Below are 16,287 nucleotides of genomic sequence, written 5' to 3'. Positions count from 1 at the left end.
AGGGGAAACGAGGAACTGAACGCGCGGGTCGTCTGAAGCCGATGTAAGTGTTATGTTGTCACAGGACTGTCAATCTTCGGTGGGACTCGTGCAACAAATAATCCATTACCCGACACTAAAGTACGAGTATACGTAGGGAAGGGGCCATTGATACCGAGATTTACGGGGGTCCGACGACTGGCGTTTTCCTCATTTTCCTCGGTAACGACAGTTGTTGCCATGAGCAAATTCAAAGGGGCAGGAAACTTGGGTGGATCGAGCTGGAAATGGGAAATGGTGCGCTGACTCAGTCGATGTCGGTAAGCTCGGTGATACCGTTGCCAAAAACCGAGGGCTACATAACGACCATCGGTGGGAGAAGCGCCGCAAATGTATGATGTCACAGTACCATTGCGAACATCGAATCGGGCTTCGTAATTGGTCGCTGCGCTTCCACACACCATGATCTATCACCTTCTTTGGCAACTTTGCATCCATGAGGGTTCGAGCATTGAGTAAATTCAACACTCAACGGGATTCGCATACCCAGAATAATCGCCGGAAATGAAGACCCGGATAGGATCAGAGAGATGGCCGTACAGTTCGTAAAAAGGTGATGAGGATGGGGGCAAAAGCAAACAACGGTTCGGTAGTTGAAGATGACTACTCCGAAATTGGAATTATACGCGATTCTTCTTGAGCTTCTCTCGGAGCTTGAATGAATCGCAATTCTATCAGAAAATGACATCAGCATCGTTAAAATACGTTATTAATACGTTCCACTCACATTAAATGGACGAAATTGATGTAGGTCGAACTGAGCATCATCGCCCAATTTCACACAAGGAAGGCATTCTTCCGTTCCTGTTCATCTCCTAAAAGGGGGTAGTGGGCATCCCAAATACGTCATTATTGTCGAATCGAAGGAGCAGCAGTCCGAGGAAATACCATTTGAAAAGAATACTCTGTCGTTTTCACTATCAATTGGATCTTCCCTGTTATGAATCCCTTCATCGCTGTGTGATAGAATGTGACGCACTTCGCATTCCCCCAAGAAATTCCTAGGGAACGATCCGAGTGGCGACAAGTGAGCCAATTGGTCCCCCATGTCACTAGGACCTAGCTCCTCAGTTATTCCTACATTAATTCTTATATGGTTATCCGTGAGCGCCAGAGCTATAGTTCTCACCGTAGCTTTCACATCCGATGGGACCCTTCCTGGATGTCCACTGATCTTCCACTCTTTTACTACCTTTATGAGCCGCGTCTTCACGCCAATCCTCATCTACACCCCCTCGGTGCCCAAACCACTCTCCACTTTCGCGTATACCAGGTATCACGAAGTCGCCAGTCCTTCAGTGGCCCAGCGGTGCAGGTCTGAGTGAGACCCGAACCAAGTGTCTCCACGCCGAGCGCGAGGAGGCCCACGTAACGTGTTCGAATTAGTGGTGGGGACGTCCCGCTTCCCTGGAAGTGACGTAGAGGAGATCGCGAGAGTTAGCATATTGTTGATAGCGCCTTCAACGAATGTGAGATCTAAATCGCAGTTTATGGGTCTTTTATGAAGGGTTGTAAATAACGACACGCTTTTCGGACTTGCGAGAGAGGAGGTAACCTTCCAGCAGATATTCGCACTGAAATTGGAAAAGCACCTCAGTTAATCAGAAGTGCCACTATGGGATGAGGTTATCGCTTACCTCGTTGTCTGCCATACCGTCAACGGAGTAGTGGGCTAGTCCAGATCACAGCATTTGTCTTCAAGCCCAGTTGGATAAAGGAATATGTAACACACTTAGTACCGCTTTCCACCTCCAAAATGTATTCTACAACCCATCCTTCGTCTGTGTCTCTTGCAGAAGGCCGATGTCGTTATCTGGTCTATGGAATACTCCTTTCGTCCAGTAAGATGCGCGAGGCACCTCTGCAAGGAGTACCGTTCCTGACCAATATGATGCTAATGATAAGTTGGTCAGCGATGCCAGAGAATACGGATAGCGTGTCTCGACGCACCCGGTTGGGTCATAGCTACGATAATGGAGGCCTGAAGCCAATTTGAACGTGCATGGGAAGCAGGGTTTCTCCAAGCGGAGATTGGATGTTGGTCACAGCTTTCCAGGGACTTGTTCAATACATACTACCCCCACTGGCCTTTTCCGACAAATCCATAGGCGGACCTAAGTACATAGCGAATGATGATTGTTTCGAAGAAAAGGATTTCGCCATTCTGAGCAGGAAGAGATAAGATTACACTATTGTAATTCACAAATCTATGATGGTTCGGACTCACATGGTCTTTTGGCGACATGCTTCACCGCGCGCGTGTACTCTTCAGAGTCTGTGAGGCCCATGATGAAGCAAGAGAATTGTAGATCGTCACTCCACCTACTATTGAAATTCTGAATGATGTCATTTGAAGTTGGCGGGAGCTCAACGTATTCGAAACCAGCGTTCTCGTACCACCCAGACAGGAATGTATCTTTCGCTGATACAGAGCAATCATTCCACATTTGCGAAGGAAATTTCTCGTAAGTAGAGCTTAGGTCGTGGCAAGGCCTAAGGCACCTAAGTGGAGTGGATGCCAACCTCCATGAAACGCGGTAGGAGAGAACCAAGACACAGCAAACAGAAGAATTTCACAAAGAACGAGCACTCGGTGCGGTGGGTGGCAAAAGACGAGACGACCAGAAGGGATAATTCTCGGTGTGAGTTGATTGCGCGTTGCGAAAAGCAGAACTCTGAGCAAGCCTGTAAATGGGGAGCATGACGAACAAGGCCCCGATGCTCTAAGGGAACGTTGGCCGAGCTTATGTGCGGATGTGAGAGTTCAAGAACAGGAGCGCGGAAGCAATGCACACGGTTCTTCGAGACACAGTGGGAAGTAACCCCGGTAGATAGTGTAGGGTTGCCCCGGTACCAGCCCTGCTAGGTAGCCCCATTGCCATTTGACGGGGCCAACCATCAGATTTCGAGTGCCGGGGCCTCCTATCAGATATGCGCAGTCTGACGGGGCCATCCTGACGGGGTACCCCGGAAATACTGACAGGGTTCCCTGGAAGTTATTGATAGGTAACCCCGCCTGTTTTAATAGTAAATCATAATATATTCATTTGGTATATAGTAATACACGCATACACTGGCGCTTGTCATTGTGAGTGTCGGAGAAAATAATACCCCAAGGCTATACTGAAGGTGCAGAGAAAACCTCGCGCTAAACCTCGCGCTTGAACACACCTTTGCAGGGACAACCCCTCGGGGTCTGTGGGGCCGGCGTAGGTCCCAAGAGCAAGTCGGTTTCGAAGATCGGATGACAATAATCAGTGGGGTAAATATGGCAGGTAGATCGCAAAGCAAATGATGAGGTGAATGGTGGGGTGAACGGTGGGGTGAACGGTGGGGAACACATAGTTTGCTCATCCGTGAAACCCGACCCGCGGGGTTCCAGCACTCTTTGTACCTCACCAACGGGAGTTCGCCTTTTAGCCGCGGAGGAAGCTATTGTCTTCCAATTCCGGTCACTTTTGGGAAGTTTGATTGTTTCCTGGAGTAGAAAGTTAGCAAGGAAATGGGAAGGGGAGGAAAGTTAAGAGCGTAGTAGTAGGCACACTTTGTGGTTAGGCACCAGTGCAGGCTCTGCAACAGCGCATTGGGCAATGCCATGATAACACATCTGGTCTGCGTCCTTCCATGTCGGTTGGCCCAAAATCTTGGCATCAATGAGTGAAGAACACGTCAAAACGTGTGGAAACATGTCCAATTGTACAAGCCTGAATATTGGAATGGAAGCACTGGCATGCGTGCATGGTGCAACAGAGCATGGGCCCACAGTGTCGGACTCAAGAATTGAAGAGACGAAATAGCAGAGACACATTTGGCTCCCACCCAAGGGTGCAATGCAGGCTTGATCGCCAAGATCGGATGAGCTGATTGTGCAAGATCGCTCAACCTGGATTGGCAATAGTAAGCATTGAAGCACGTATTAGGATGCAGAAAACAGAGGGCCAGCCAAGAAAAACATGGCTGCGCATATTACGGATATCCAGCGTCGATTGGATGAGTGTGGGGGGAACACAGAGATAAGAGAGATGACAGGTGAGACGAAGTTCCAAAGTAAATGGCAACTCCCGAACTGACGAAAGGAACCCAAAACCAACATTAGCACCCCGCGCTTCCACTCTTCCCAATGGTCTCCTCGCTCCCAACAATCACATGCCTACGGTAGCCCTGGTACTCCACTCAACTGAGCAGCTGCCGCATTTCGAAGAAAATGATAAGTATTTTAATGTGATGGTAAAACCCAGTACAATCTGACGGGGAACTTCCCACACCTGGACAGACTTGAAAAGGGAGGACGTGGAACTCAGCGATGATGAGAATGAGGGATTGGAATCCTCTAAGTTAATGTGCGAAATTGTCTTTTGGTATCAATATGTACGTCAGAATCCAGATGCTAGGTAGCCCCAGTACTACACACGACTGAGCATTTCCAAAAAGCTGATAGGGACTCCCGGCATTTTCGATTAGGTGATGGTACAACCCAGTACAATCTGATGGGAGGACTTCCCACAGTGGAGAGCTGACTGCTATCATTGTACAGCAGATGATATTAATTAAATAATCGTTCTATTTGTTACTGCAGAGGCTGCTTTAGCCTAGTAAGCCAGAAGCCTATCTGTGCAGTCCCGAACCCCGGGAATTTATTATCCCATCGAAATACTAGCGACATTTGTCGCGAGAGTATTCGACGCGCACATCGAGGTTGCTTGTCTCTCGCTCTCCGCTCCTTAGTCTCACAGGATGCAGGCTCCGGTGGGCGTAGAAAATAACAATAGGCCAAAATTGCTCATCCTCCTTCGTCAAACTATTTCCCACTTACAGATATTCAGATATGCTTTCACAATTACCATTACACATTGGAACGATCAAGTGGACCTACACACTCTGCCGAGTGAGTGTCCTTGTACGATGATGCGTGAGCGTGCAATTACTTGTAGCATGCTATCAATGCCCTTCCAGCTGCAGATGATTGGACCCAGGCTGCCCACCTTCGATGAAATTATTCCAAATCGTGCAGATGTGTTATTCTGTAGGTAGGGCTACGGGGATCGGATGGAGTATGTGAATCGATGGCCGCCCCAGGCTGGTGCTGCCTCGGGATTAATCCGAATGCGGCACAAATTCTGCAGCTTTCGCTGGCCACAGGTTTCAGCGCGATTAGGCGCGCTGGGGTTGCCCACACGTTGGCCCGATATCTAAACACTCGCATACACACATGTCTAGCGTTTAATTATACAACGTTAGTTCCTGGTCACATTATGAACAGCTGAGGATGAACGCCGGGCGAAACGATGGAATTGGCAAAAGAGATACCGATTTTTTATTACGTTCAAAGAAGTAATTCGTTTCGGCCAAGCCTTTTAGCGGTACAGGTTGGCTCAAATGGACAGATAGGATACCTTCATTCTGATGCGGGGTGAAGGTGAATCAAGGAACTATAAATCAAAAAGTCTGATCGCAATGTTGATGAGCATTCATGTTGTCCGACCCGGGACTAAACGACAGTGCAAGGAAAGAATGATCGTAGATCTGTTGAAGTTTCCGAGCTGTAGTTATACCCACTGCACCCTAGGGAAAAGGAACCTCGTCCGAGGGAAGTTCAGAAAGATGGAAGAACAACCTAGCGAAACTTTCCGATTCCCCCTTTTTGACAGCCGATAGAACGCACAAGGTAAATAGGGAGACATTGAAATTGACCGCGAACATCCTAAATGACTTGGCTGAGATCAACAACAATTGGAGCTGTCTGCCAGCCTTGAAAGAGAATTCGAGTCCCATCTTTGCTGGACCGAGGGCTGTACAGAAGGGTAGGGTCAGACGGCACTTGATCACCATACCAAGCACCTAGGCCTTTGGCACCAAAAGAAACAGCTGGTTGATACTCCTTGGGAATAACGAATTCTAATTCGCCATCGAAGAGAACTGGTAGCCCAGCGCGTCCATTGGTCGCAAACAATGGGGTTCTTCCGGCAGCAGACGAATGGATTATTAACTGCTGCCATTTCTTGTTCCACTCGTTCCAGTCATCCTCCTCACTTTGCAAGAGAACATAAAATGGACACTTAATCCAGGACTCTTCCAAGTTATGCCCTGCATCTGTTTCGGAATGATGTTGATCTGCTGCTCCACCTTCTGTCAAAGGAAGGGTAGGTCGAGCAGATACAGGATCAGGGATGCGATGAAAGCAGGCGGGAGGAACAGCAGGATGCATAATCCAAAAATTGAAATCCATCACATGATAACCCACAATGAGCTCACCCGAATCTGTCGACCAGGTGAAAGCCCTGAGGCCATCGAAAATGCCGATATAACGTGCTCCCGGAGAAAACCCAATCGTGCGACGGTGAGGAATAGCGAGCACTTTGTTGACTACAGAAGTAGAAGACTCAGAGGCTAAGATAGGAGGGTAGGAAGTTGAAATGAAATTATTGGAAGAAGGGGGTGCAAGGTGCTGCATGTGCGGGTCACCCAAAATGGATATGAGAGTCAGGCTGTCGTACCAAGGGCTATCAGTGTTCCATGGAACCCGTATGATAAACAATCCATTATCTGATACTTGAGTTATAGCAGGAGAACCGTTGGGAAGAGTACCAAGATTAATGGGGGTCATATCGTGTCTAAGGATGGTGATGTTTCCCTCATTGTCCTTGGCAGCAACTCGGTGGCTGCCATGAACAAATTCAATCCAGACTGGATGATTGGGTGGATTGAGCTGGAATCGGGAAATCGTGTGCTGCTGGTCGATATCGGCAAGCTCAATGACACCGCTACCAAAACCAAGCGCTACATGGCGACCATCAAGGGAGAGTGCCGCACATGTCACAATACCATTACGAACGTCAAGGTCGTTGAATTGGGCATCATAATCAATGATCTCAACATCCTCACTAACATCCTCACTAACTGCCTCCTTTGGCAAATTAGGTAGCTTTGCCTCCATAACCATTCGAGCATTGAGTAAATCCTCACTCAATGGGATTCTGTGCCTGGAAAACTCACCAGAAATGTGTCAGGGCCCGGCCTCGGACTCGGAGGCTCCCTGACCTCAACCCCCATCTAGCCTGTCCTCACACTATGCGGGGCATGAGATGTATAGTAAAAGAAAGGGAATATATACACTTGCCTATGCGGGGCATGAGATGAGAAGAAGGGTAAAGGTCTCATCTCCCCGCATGGTTGCTATATAAAGGAATGGGTCACATGCCCACAACTATACAGCTCCTAGAGTTGTGTAGTGTGACCCGGAGGGAACATCCAGGTGGCAGTGCCCAGTAAGTGTGGGAACGTTCTGGGCGAGTTGCTCGCCCAGAACTGTGGCTGTGACCCATGGGAACATTCTGGGCGAGCTGCTCGCTCAGAAAGTTCCCGCGCTATCCTGTGCGCGCGTGTACACAACACACAAAGGCAACAACAAGGCAACAGTCAAAGAATAAAAGGGGGTAAAGTAGGTGGGGAGTCCGGGGCACCCTAAGGCAGGGTGCTGAACCCTGACAAAATGGTGAAGATCCGGACGGGATCAGAGAGGTGGCCATAGAGTTTGTACAAAGGCGATGAGGATGAGGTGAAAGGAAGGGTCGATCGATGGAGGTCCCATGGGTTTGGGGTAATCACACCCAGACACTCCACGCATTGCTTTTCTCGAGCTTCTTTCAATAGTTTGAATGAATCGCAATTCTGTTAAAAATGACATCATTATCAAAATAATGGCAACACAACAATTTTATTTACCTTGAATTCATCAAATCCATCAGGTAATCCACTGCGAGGCAATGGATCATGTAACACCAAGTGCATATATGTAACCAAGTTTTGCATGAGGAATGTATTAAACTCGTTCTGCAAATTGGACCCTTGTGCAAAGAGCTGTGAGGGGTCTAAGTGTTCTAATAAATGTCGACGAGTATATCGGAGATGCTGGGGGTGATCAAGTATTCTCTCCTCAAAATCACCCCATTTTCGTCTGTCTCCTAAAGGGAGAATGGCAGGCTCCCCAAACACATCCCGCTCACAACTGTTATTGAAAAATCGGAGGAGCGGTGGTCCGAGGAAATACTTATTCACATCCTTGATAAAGAACATTTTGTCATTCTCGTCACCAATCGGATCCCTGGCAATGAACTCTTTCATCGTTGCATGATAAAATTTGACAACCTTTGGGTCTTCGGAGGAAGTTTGCAAAGAATGTTCCAAGCCACTTTCTTCAGAGAAATCAACCATAGAGCTAATTGGATCCAATATGGCTAAGACCTCTTCCTCGCCAATTCCTAATAGCTGAGACATGGAAAACACACTCAGTGGCTCAAATGCCACATTGATTGTGGCAATCACTTGGCGATAGTTCTCCACTACATGTGGAGGAACTCCAGATGAGTCGAATATATAGGCACGGCGAAGTATGCGCAGGTACTCCAAATTGACATCAACAGGGGCATTGATGAGGTCACGGAAGTATTTGAACTCGGATCGAAGGGTTGCACCACGACGAGTTCGAATGCAGACATCCCGGACTCGGATTGAGGCGATAATAGGCAGTCCACGACATGCTGAGACAAATACATCGATATCCTTTTTTGATGGTTTCCAGGAAGACTTATCGATGCAACCCCGAAGGCCTTCCTCCACCATGCGGTGGATAGTGTTGGACTTCTCTTCCTCAGTGACAATGTCCACATCTTCATATGGGATGACAAGACCCTGAGCCCGGCCTCCAACCCAAGCCGACACGACAGATGACTCTGGCCGACAGCTCACCAACACGGCAAATGTGGATGGCAGCTCGCCAAGGATAAGTACCAGCTTCATCAAGGACTCAAGTTCCTCCTGATCCCCACACTCGTCCAATCCATCCAAAATGATGACGGAGCGCCCCTCACCCAAAGATAAGAGTTTATGCATAAGATCGACAATCAAGGATCGCATCTGCTCCTCCAGAGTGGAATCTGGGAGGTCCTTCAGTGCCAAGGTCTGTCGAAGATGAGTGACAAGAAGACCCTCATACTCGGCATTAAACGAGGCGAGCTGACGTGCAAGAGTAGAGGGAAAATGTTCAATCGAAGCAAGTCCCTCTCCCTTCCGATTTTTGTCCCAGAAGAAAGATGCAGCCAAGCGACCTTGTTTTTTGAGAGCCGAGGCAACGCTCATCGATATAGCAGTCTTTCCAGTACCTGGAGAACCACGAAGCCAGACAAATCGGTGCTCCCGTTTCTCCAGATGATCGAGTATCGATTCCTGGATCTGGACACGCGTGTTTTCCAGGCATTTCGACTTGCTTTTCACTGCAAAGTATTCTGCCTTTGCCTTGTAGAGTTTCGAGAGTTCACCTGAAATATCATTAAATCCTAAACAGTGAAATCAGGGAACGACAACGAACGGTCCACCGATGACTGAATTGTGTGGAGGAGATTCAAAGTCGTCGCAGCGGTCTGTGGGGTATACCCGAGTCAGTCATCGAACTTTGAACACCAACGAAACGAACCGTAAAGCGAGAGACAGCATCATGGATACAGGACTTCACATTGCTTATTTCCTGGGTTATCTCAGTCGCTAAAATTACCCTCTTGGCAAGCTTTTGACGTTTGAGTGCCTCAATTTGCTTTAATTGTTGTTCTAGAGCACTGTGACCGAGAGTCGAGATTTGAACAAGTGGACAATGAAGTAAATGCACATACGAGTTAAATCGTTGAATCAGATCACCTATTTCGGGAGGAACTTTGCCAGTCCACAACTGGAGAGGCCTAAAGATCGTTTCATGAGCGTCTCGGACTTCATCATCTAATCCTTTGAGATTTTCGTCATTGTTGTCGATGGTCTGCATAAAAACGCGGGGTTCTATCATTAGATCGCAAAATCGCGACGCACTGCGAACCTCATAAACTTGGAGCCACGATAGGAGTATATTTGGTATCTGGTCAAGATTCGCAATGGGGACGAACTTAAGAGCAGAGGCCGCAGTCTGGAGGACGAGCCTTGTGGTGGCGATGATTGTTTTCTTTCCGTCACCAGCAGGGACGGCCGAAGATGATGGTGTTCGATCTATTGACGATGGGGTGTCTAAGTTCATGCCCGTGCGTCCTGGTGGTGGGTGGGGAGTCTCAGTGTTGCCGTGGATGATGCGCTCGCTGATATCAATGGCCCCCTCAGGGAGAACGGGAAATGGCGATAGAATAGGGGATGGAGGATCAGGCATAGATGGATCAGATTGTCTGGGATTGGAGGATTTCGATTGGTCGACATGAGTGGGATTGGGACTGGGACTTCTGCTCAACAACTTGGCTATAGTGTGCCGAACAGACCACCGCTGCCCCCGGCCTCGAGAACTATCGCTAGTAGTAGTAAGAGACTTAAGACGGGGTCTATCAGATCCGCCGCGATCTGTGCTAGTTGTTGCATCACTTTCAGTTGGAGCAGTAGTGATCTGGAGGTCGCGAACAGAGGTCGAGGGTCGCGATGGGCCACCGGGAGGCGCAGGAGAGTGTCCTCTTTTAGAAAACTTAAATCGATCGAACATCGTGTATCAGCAACAGAGGGTGTTGTGGGCAGAGAGGAGAGTCGAACCGCCCTCAACCACCGACATATAAGGCAGTACTGTCCTAACCACTGCCAAATCAGGACTACAAATATTCAAGTGTCCCCTTCTGTGGGCGATGGATTGTAAACTACGCTACCGAAAGTATTAGGGTCGATAATAGACTCCAAAAAACCCACCCGTGTTTAGTACGCTCTCTTGAGTATTTTTCCAGCGATTTTTTGACATGGTCTCCGTCGTTGACGGTTATTTGGTTCGGACCACCAAACGCGGCCTTGTTGTTTCCTGCCACAGCGCACACACGAACATCAGAGTCTCGTCTGGTGTCCGCCTTGTCACTCCTCTCGGTTATTCGCTCTTCAGCAATATGCTTCAACCTGGTCCCTTCGATTCCAATGCTCTGAGTCGTACCAGAATACCAGAACAGCTCTAAATGACCTTTTCGCCCCTCGCATAAGGATCCAAGCTATTGATGGTGGGCTGTCTTTGTGTGACGCCGACACAAACTTGGACGGAATTTCAGCAGCAATTACTTACTGGGCATTCACTATTTTGTCGGGTTCTGGCCAAGTGATACATAGCATTGATGTGCAAAAATAATATTTCAATCTTGCGCTTCAAGACTCTATCACTGCCGGACTACTCTCCGTAACGTCCGCTTCTAACTCTAATCGGCGACCTCGCACCTCCGGGTATCCAAGCAGCGGGGGTATTCTATTTCGCTGTCGTTCTAAAAACATGAATCACCTAGTCTTCCCTCCTTGAGAATGGGTGGGTGGAAGATGTTATTTGATACTTCGAGTGATGGCGAAGCCCCATCCGCACAGGATATCTCGACCAGACTGCGCGCTCTCAGACAGCACCACAATGGACTTCTTGTCAGCCCCTCCCCTACCTAGAAATTGTGCTTCATCGATTCCCCCTGTTTCTGCCGCTCATCTGGAGTCCTGTCACTCCAGTGTCTCCGCGTGATTGCGCCAACATAGCTCCATCGGGTTGTTACTCTTTAACACATTGGACGTCCGTCCATCCCTTCCTGTCACTAGCTCTCCCGCTTCTTCCTCAGAACCAACCCGAAAGCGTCCCGCAGTGTTCAAAAGGCGATTTGTCTCTTCTTTCCGCCAACCCACTCTGCTTCCAACCTAGAAAGTTTGACACTTTCTATTACTGTCTGAATCTATCCAGAGCATCGAACGTAGCCGGAATGTATTTGGCCTTACAGAGGGTCGAATGAACAGGATGACAACGATGAACGGCCTGCTAGTTCCGCTCAAGAAAAATTTCAAGTGTAGATCCTCATGCCGGACGAAGACGATCTGTTCGGAATGCGGCTCCTCGTGCTCGCAGCATCCCCAGTCCTCAAAGTGACAAGATGTCCGCCATAGGTGGATGTCGGATGGGGATTCCATGAGTCGGGAGGATGCTTGGTTCAACTGATTCATTCCAGGAAATTTTGATGTGAATATGTGCGAGCTATGCCATTGCGTCCGGGTCCTTGCTCGGGGTGGTGGTGCCCTCGCCATCCGACTTCAGAGCTAGAAGATGTTGTTCCCTTTCACCACCAATTCGTTATCATTAATGTCAAGCGCAGTGATGTAAGTACAAATTGAAGGACAATACATAATGCAATGTCAGAAAAACGCTCGGGAGGGAAGAATCGCAGCGACCGCGGACGTCCTAAATGACTTGCTGATTTCGACAACAATTGGAGCCGTCATCCGGCCTTGGAGCAAAGATTGAGTCCCATCCTTGCTGGACCAAAGGCGACAGATATTTGTGATTCGTAGCATTAAATGGCACTCGGTCGCCGTACGGGGCTTCCAGATGGTTGGCGCGACCCACCCTGGAGTTAACCGGCGAGTATTGCATGAAGACAGTCCCCTCGCTTATGTTTCCCATCGGGTTCTCCCTGCAACAGAGGAATAGACGCCGAGGTCTTTGTGCGTGCTTGGCGGGAGGCCGTAAAATGGGACGCATCTGAGTTGTGTACGCTGCCGGTCCGAAAAGGTGCATGTCTGCTGAATCATAACCCAAAGAACTGACATTCGTAACGCTGTAACGCGCAGTGAACTCGCCCGACTCGGTCGACTAAGTGAAAGCGCTGACTCCATCGAAAGTGCCAAGATTGCTCCGGGAGGAAACCCAAGCGCGCGATGACGAGGAATGGCTAGCAAAGGGTTCGGGTGGAAGGATGGAGTGGAAGGGCTAGAAGGAGAAAAGAGGGGCTGAACATGCGGGTAGTCGGAATGAGTGTCATGTTATCATACCTCTGACATCAATGTCCCAGCAGGAAAGGGGCCGTTGGGGGATACCAAGACTCACGGGGACCATAGCATGGTTAGGGGTGACAACGAGCGCGGACATCCCAGACGACTTGACTAATATCGACGACAATTGGAGCCGTCAGCCCGCCTTGGAGTCCCATCCTTGCTGGATCGTCGAAGGCGGTACAGATTCGTAGCATCGAACGGCGCTCGATCACCATCCCAAGCTCTCAGACGGTTGTCGCCACCCTAAGATCACCGCAGCAGAGAATTGCGTTCTGCAGTTGGACCATATTGGTAGCTCACTCACGTTTCCGGTGCACAATAGCGGGATTCTTCCGGCAACAGGTGAATAGACACTGAGGTCTTCGTGCATGCTTGGTCCAGGACCCATCTAGGTGATGCTCTGCGTCCACTTCGGAATGATGCATGTTTATCGCGTGTGCTTCAGCCAAGGGAATGAGTCGAGTAAATGGGATCAGGAATATATGAAATACGAACTCTGAAAATGGAAGGGTCGGGACAGTGGAAACGAGGAGCTGAACGTGCGTGTCGTCTGAAACCAATGTAATCCACGGTAACGACACAGTGGCTGCCATGAGAAGATTCAATGGGGGGTGGATCGAGCTGGAATCAGGGAAATGGTGCGTTGGTGAGTTCGATGATACCGTTACCAAAACCGAGGGCTACATAATGACCATAGGGGGAGAAGTGCCACACATGTATGATGTCACAACACTGTTGCGATGATTGAATTGGGCATCGTAATTGGCCATCTGTCAACCTTCTTTGGCAACTTTGCTTCCATGACCGTTCGAGCATTGAGTAAATTCTCACTCAACGGGATTTTTGTGTCCAGAATTGAAAATGGCGAAGACTCGGACCAAATCGGAGGGGTGGCCGTACAGTTCGTAAGAAGGTGATAGGGTTGGGGGAAGCAAGCGACGATTCGGTAGTTGAAGATGACTGTTCCGAAATTGGAATTATGCGCGATTCTTCTTGAGCTTCTCTCGGAGCTTGAATGAATCGCAATTCTATCAGAAAATGACATCAGCATCGTTAAAATACGCGCGATATCAATAGGTTCCATGTAAATGTACGAAATTCTGCAGGTATTATGTACATGAGCCAGAAACATTGTTGCCCAATTTCGCACAAGGAAGGCTTTCTTTCATTTCCTAAATCAGGACTAGTGGTTGGGCATTAACCCAGCTCACCATTATCGAGAAATGGAAGGAGCGCGCCGCCAAGTGTTTCAATAAATGTCGACGAGGACGAGTATATCGGAGATGCTGGGGGCTATGAAGTTCTCTCTCCATAAAATCGTCCCATTTTCGTTTGTCTCCTAAAGGGAGAAGAATGGCAGGCTCCCCAAACACATCCCGCTCACAACTGTTATTGAAAAATCGGAGGAGCCGTGGTCCGAGGAAATACTTGTTCACATCATTGATAAAGAATACTCTGTCATTCTCGTTACCAATCGGATCCCCCGCAATGAACTCTTTCGTCGTTGCATGATAGAATTTGACACCCTTTGGGTCCTCTGAGGAAGTTGGCGAGGAACGTTCCAAGCCACAGCTTTCTTCAGAGAAACCAACAATAGAGCTAATTGGATCCAATATAGCTAACAGCTGAACCCCTTTAAGGCGCAGAGGTAGGCAGGGCTCCAACCTCTATGACTTCGTAATAAGCAGAGGTGCTGATCGATTACCGATCTGTAGCAGACAATTCGGAAAGGCTCTAGGACGAGCGAAATATGGAAGCCTCAGCTCATGCCGTTGCTGTTCGGTCTCCGTCATCTGGATCTGGATGATCTTCTCCGCCTTGTCGCCTTGCGCCGGATCCGGACCCTCACACACACTGTTCAAATGAATAACCAGGGCTCGCCTGAAAACTACAGAAGAGGTCCACAAAACCGAAGAGGACCCCTACTTCTAGATTTACTGTTGAAATATAAGTATCTGCACTGTCCCCCCCTCTTCCACCTCTTTCTCGTTTTCATCTCCAATGCCTATTCGCACACACACTAACCAGTCTTATTATTACAGCACCATGGTTTCTGCTACTTTCCTCACTGTCCTCACTGCGCCTTCCGTTCAGGCTGCGCCTACTCCTTTGGGAGCAGACACTCCCGCTGTAACGAAAGCTACCACTCCTCTCAACGCGACTGACGACGCTAAAGTAAGAAATATTAAACCCCAACATGCCTCTTCTATGTTCGATTGCGTGTTTCGACGCGTCATCCCTCCCCGATACCCTTGATGTCACTGATGAACCGTCTTGTTCGACCCTTTGTGTAAATTGCCCAGGATATTTTTAACTTAGCAACAGCTTGTAAGTCGCAACCCTTTCCTACGCTTCGCTATTCCAAAACTTGTCTATCTTTGCCCCTCTCTCCTCAATATTAGAGCCGGTGCATTCAGCTATGGGTCCCAGATGCTTTCGCTTATAATTTTCGCAGTTTCTTCACCACTAATGATTTCGTCGTACTCTCCTTCAGCGTCGCCGTAATGTCACCTCGCTCGATGTCACTGGATCAGACGCTCCTGTCAACGTAGGTAAACCTCTCTATCAGATATTCTATTCTGCCCTTTGCTGCAAGGTTGGCTGAATCCTCATATCTCAGGTGGACCCGAGCATCCAGCCTGCCCAGCCAATAAGCCTCAGAGTGGTGCTGCCGACAGCCTCCATGTATGTTGGTTCTGCACTCCCACCCTGTGTGTCTGACTCCGTATCTTAGGCCAACCTCGACGCCGCGGTTGGAGCCCCACCACCACCACTGTAGGTTTTACACTTTCAGTGCTCCTCGACCGTTAATAACCTACCGTCATAAACCAGGTACTCTCTGCCGGACGTATTGCGGCTGCTGATGACGTCAAATCTACTCTACTCTGCAATCGTCTTTCTTCCCCTGATCCCCCTTTGTAGGTTGCGGTTGAAGGGATCTTGCGCCCCGAAACGGTATCGGTTTCAGGCTCTTACCGCTGGTCGGGATGGTGCCACGGTAAGACCTTTCGGCGACTTTCAATTTGACGTGAAGACCGCAGACCCCCGCAACTGGCGCTACCGCTAGGCTCAATGTGGTGCTGCGGCGCCTCTGGGTACGGGCATTATTAGCGGCGTCACTGTTCTCCTGCGGTAAGCCCCTTCTTGTCGCCACTCTGAAATTGATTAACATTTGCGGTCTCGTAGGCCACCTCACCTATTGCCAATGCTTGCTGACAAGGCTAATTTTCGGCGATTCGTGTGCCGCTTGTGACGTTCCTCCACTTCGCTGGACGTTATATAAGGTAGCTGCTGGTATATTTCTGTCGCTGATCAGGGACTCAATGCGGAGCGTCCTTCCGCCCCTGCGGTGCGTTTCCAACCCCCCTCGTTGAATGTGTCTCCATACTTCACGGGGGGAATCCGGTCACAGCGCTGGGGGCGGTATGATTCTCAGTGCTGAAAGCTGAGTTGGCGAAG

The 16,287-nt window shown here is 49.1% G+C and overlaps 6 protein-coding genes across 6 annotated transcripts; 1 reads left to right on the top strand and 5 right to left on the bottom strand.

Annotated features, from left to right (window-relative positions):
- Positions 1-50: 50 nt before the first annotated feature.
- Positions 51-2,992, bottom strand: EI90DRAFT_3016712 (uncharacterized protein; the record flags this gene model as incomplete). Its single annotated transcript, XM_039057027.1, has 14 exons — positions 51-334; positions 441-465; positions 666-710; positions 767-796; positions 1,019-1,116; positions 1,169-1,332; positions 1,374-1,515; positions 1,677-1,684; positions 1,807-1,933; positions 1,990-2,004; positions 2,115-2,153; positions 2,267-2,314; positions 2,366-2,532; positions 2,835-2,992. 14 exons carry the CDS (start codon positions 2,990-2,992, stop codon positions 51-53), a joined length of 1,350 nt encoding a protein of 449 aa, XP_038915824.1.
- Positions 2,993-5,740: 2,748 nt separating this feature from the next.
- On the bottom strand, positions 5,741-6,979 carry EI90DRAFT_3124131 (uncharacterized protein; the record flags this gene model as incomplete). The annotated part of the gene is made up of 1 exon (XM_039063687.1): positions 5,741-6,979. The coding sequence occupies one exon, from the start codon at positions 6,977-6,979 to the stop codon at positions 5,741-5,743; it is 1,239 nt and encodes a 412-aa protein (XP_038915823.1).
- Positions 6,980-9,012: 2,033 nt separating this feature from the next.
- On the bottom strand, positions 9,013-9,297 carry EI90DRAFT_2831373 (uncharacterized protein; the record flags this gene model as incomplete). Its single annotated transcript, XM_039053620.1, has 1 exon — positions 9,013-9,297. A coding segment is annotated over one exon (285 nt), but the record flags the coding sequence as incomplete, so codon positions are not given.
- A 108-nt stretch (positions 9,298-9,405) lies between these two features.
- On the bottom strand, positions 9,406-10,641 carry EI90DRAFT_1110914 (uncharacterized protein). Its single transcript, XM_039051520.1, has 4 exons — positions 9,899-10,641; positions 9,727-9,841; positions 9,509-9,647; positions 9,406-9,455 (listed from the first exon to the last, which is right to left on the bottom strand). Exons 1-3 carry the CDS (start codon positions 10,538-10,540, stop codon positions 9,640-9,642), a joined length of 765 nt encoding a protein of 254 aa, XP_038915821.1. The 5' UTR covers positions 10,541-10,641; the 3' UTR covers positions 9,406-9,455; positions 9,509-9,639.
- Positions 10,642-13,805: 3,164 nt separating this feature from the next.
- Positions 13,806-14,621, bottom strand: EI90DRAFT_3124129 (uncharacterized protein; the record flags this gene model as incomplete). Its single annotated transcript, XM_039063686.1, has 3 exons — positions 13,806-13,856; positions 14,040-14,461; positions 14,534-14,621. 3 exons carry the CDS (start codon positions 14,619-14,621, stop codon positions 13,806-13,808), a joined length of 561 nt encoding a protein of 186 aa, XP_038915820.1.
- Positions 14,622-14,874: 253 nt separating this feature from the next.
- Positions 14,875-16,081, top strand: EI90DRAFT_3154906 (uncharacterized protein; the record flags this gene model as incomplete). Its single annotated transcript, XM_039065959.1, has 7 exons — positions 14,875-15,003; positions 15,323-15,380; positions 15,449-15,513; positions 15,563-15,603; positions 15,661-15,826; positions 15,896-15,960; positions 16,015-16,081. The coding sequence occupies 7 exons, from the start codon at positions 14,875-14,877 to the stop codon at positions 16,079-16,081; spliced, it is 591 nt and encodes a 196-aa protein (XP_038915819.1).
- Positions 16,082-16,287: the final 206 nt, after the last annotated feature.

The sequence above is a fragment of the Cantharellus anzutake genome, assembly GCF_015039405.1.
Source record: "Cantharellus anzutake strain C23 chromosome Unknown EI90scaffold_25, whole genome shotgun sequence".
NCBI lineage: Eukaryota > Fungi > Basidiomycota > Agaricomycetes > Cantharellales > Hydnaceae > Cantharellus > Cantharellus anzutake.
This window is presented reverse-complemented; position numbering and strand designations above follow the sequence as displayed.